This window comes from Branchiostoma floridae, unplaced genomic scaffold (genome assembly GCF_000003815.2).
Source record: "Branchiostoma floridae strain S238N-H82 unplaced genomic scaffold, Bfl_VNyyK Sc7u5tJ_1578, whole genome shotgun sequence".
NCBI lineage: Eukaryota > Metazoa > Chordata > Leptocardii > Amphioxiformes > Branchiostomatidae > Branchiostoma > Branchiostoma floridae.
In genome coordinates this window covers 168,553-171,351 of record NW_023365773.1, presented here as the reverse complement: position 1 = coordinate 171,351, position 2,799 = coordinate 168,553, and the positions used below count along the sequence as shown (strand labels likewise).

At 44.9% G+C, this 2,799-nt stretch overlaps 1 protein-coding gene across 1 annotated transcript in view; it reads left to right on the top strand.

The window, feature by feature from the left end:
- Nucleotides 1–1,208: 1,208 nt before the first annotated feature.
- LOC118408363 (galactosylceramide sulfotransferase-like) overlaps nt 1,209–2,799 on the top strand; it is a 5,650-nt gene continuing 4,059 nt past the window's right edge. Inside the window, exons 1-2 of the mRNA XM_035809127.1 lie at nt 1,209–1,369; nt 2,047–2,656. Of these exons, the coding sequence (XP_035665020.1) occupies nt 1,209–1,369; nt 2,047–2,656 (771 nt within the window). The remainder of the gene's footprint in view (nt 1,370–2,046; nt 2,657–2,799) is intronic.

The following is a 2,799-nucleotide window of genomic DNA, read 5'->3' as shown; positions in this document are numbered from 1 at the left end:
ATCTCGGGATTACCCCACAAAAGGACACGGGGGCTGGCAGTTTTTTTACTGTTAGTAGTCTGCTGTGGACTCACGTCGGCAACCCGAGCTAAATAAGGCAGTGCCAAGTCGCAAGGAGCGTCCCAAGACGCCGCTACAGAAACGAGGAGATTGTCTGTCTTATAGACGGTGAACCGGGTTTTCTTGTGATCTACTCGCGTCCTGGCAGAGGATATTGGCCAGATAGGTCACAGAGACTGAGCACGGAGCGAGAGTCATACATAAACGGTACGCAGCTATAACGTGTGCTGAAATCCTCCGGTTATTATACCAGAATCCTGAAAAATAGTACGGCATATTTCGCAGAACCATACTCCCAACTCAGGTGAAGACACAGCGGTGAAACCGAGGTGGGTTAACTAACTGTGTGTTTCTAATGAGTTTGAAGTACTATGTTTTGTACTCTACTTTTTGTGGTCTGGTTTTTGCTGTAGGTGCGGGTCTGGATTTGTTAAAGTACAGTACAGTCTTCCATTTATTCGCTGTATTATGACGTTCTATAGTTTGGTTAACGTCAGTGTGTGTGACTCACGGCACAATACACTAATGGTAGTACTAGTTTATGTGATATAGACCATATGTACTTTTAGACTACAATCTGTATCTTTCTTAATATAAATTTTGCGTGACCCTTACCTCCTTTGTGATGGCCTCAGTGAAAAGCCGCCTGTAGGCGGATTTAGGCTTCTAACCTTCTAATAGAGTGGGGTAAATGTTTTATCTATAGTCGGGTCACCTTGGTCGTACGATTGTCGTACGAACGCAAACTCAGGATATTCTTTGGGATAGTCGTGCGCGTGTCGTACAACATTCGTCTGTCTTGTTATGGATAAGGTTGTCTTATATCTTTGTCAGCGGTTGGTTTTGCTATACCCCTGTCACATTATCTACGATCTTCGGGCGTATCGATGGAAGATCGGCCATATTTAAGATCGACAGAGGGTTTTCGCGCATTTTTCACCTGAAAACCGTCCCGCTTTGTAGACAATATACAAGACTACATACAGAACAACAAAACATTATCGATAACAGCAGTCATGTATGAGTGATCTGTTCTTGTATTTTTATTGAAGTATAAATAAATTGATATTAGGCGGATATATGAGTTGAACATGATAGCAGAATACGGATATGATGTAAGCATATTACCATCATTATCATACTAGGACATGACTAAACTCTGCAAGGTTTACGCCAGCCGTAAGAGGGCGTTGCTGCTGCTGTTCGCGCTGGTGGTGACGCTCATGGTAACCATGGTGACGAATCAGACGTGGCGGTCGTTCGCCGTGTCTACCTTGGGCCTAGCTCGTCATGGAACCCAGAACGAAAGGTTTGTCATTCTTTTTTAAATAGATTCTCAGTCGTTTTATTCTACAGAAACCCTCCTATTCTGGACGTGTGCTTAAAACCAGTCTCTGATTCGACGCTCAAACTGATGAAAAAAAAAGAAGAATATGGATTACCAAATAAGGCAATTCACGGGTTGAATCACACATGCGTGGTGTTACACAACGCATGGTACTACGCATGCGCAGTTCAAACCGTTAACCGGCCTACTCTAGGCATGCGCTACAGCTTTCTTCAGGGCGACTAAACCACCATGTCGGACACGTGATACTGATAGTACGTTAAAGTTGACGGGAAGTTTGTATCGTCCCCCGACTCGGTAGATTGTTGATTTTGATGTATTAAGCGTGAGGCCAATCTAAGTGTTCTTTCTTTTATTTTTCTTACGTTTTAGACGCCAGCTTGGCTTTTCAACTAGTATCAACATCTCGTTGAAATGGCTTAATATCAGTGACGTCACGAAAGAACGAGCCAATAGAAAAACTGCATTGAATGACGTCACCAGCGCCACCAAAATCGACGAGAGGAGGAAGATCATAGCTGAGTCTGACGTTTCCAAAAATGGCGGGAAAACGCAGCCTGACGAAAGAAACATCTCAGAAGCTGATAAAAAATGCCGACCGAAAAAGAACATCGTCTTTCTTAAGACACACAAAACAGCAAGTTCTACGGTACAGAACATCCTCATGAGGTCGTCAGGAACCTCACATTTGTCCTACCGCACTCCGGTCACCTGTTGGGAACTCCTTACCCATTTTCAAAGTCAGCTGTCCTTCAGGAGCGTTTCTATGGCAACCACAGACGTCACCATGGCAACCGCACTGCTTACAACATCCTCTGCCACCACATACGCTTTCACTACGACAACATCCGGGACCTCATGCCAAACGATACGGTGTACGTTACCATAGTGAGGAACCCGGTAGACATGTTTGAGTCGGCGTTTCAGTACTACGGATTCGGTACGAAGTACAACATCTCCCAGCCGGACGCCTTAAAGACATTTCTAGACAATCCTTCGAGCTACGTCAAGAAGTTCGGGGAGAGACGCCATTCCCACAATGCCCTGTTCTATGACCTTGGGTACGACAACGGGAACCTGACGTCAGAGCAGACGATAAAATCCACCATTCGCCATCTTGACCGGATATTTTCCGTTGTCATGGTAGCGGATCACTTTGAAGAATCCCTCATTTTACTGAGACATGCTCTGTGCTGGGACCTCGATGACGTCACGTTTTTCAAAATCAACTCCAGGAACGAAAAGTCGGTACGTCACGTGACTACAGAAATGGCGGGAAAGATACGTCAGTGGAACAAGGCTGACGTCATGCTGTTCGATCACTACAACAAAACGTTGTGGTCAAAACTTTCTCGCCTTCCCAAGACATGGAGAAAAGAAGTTAAGAAACT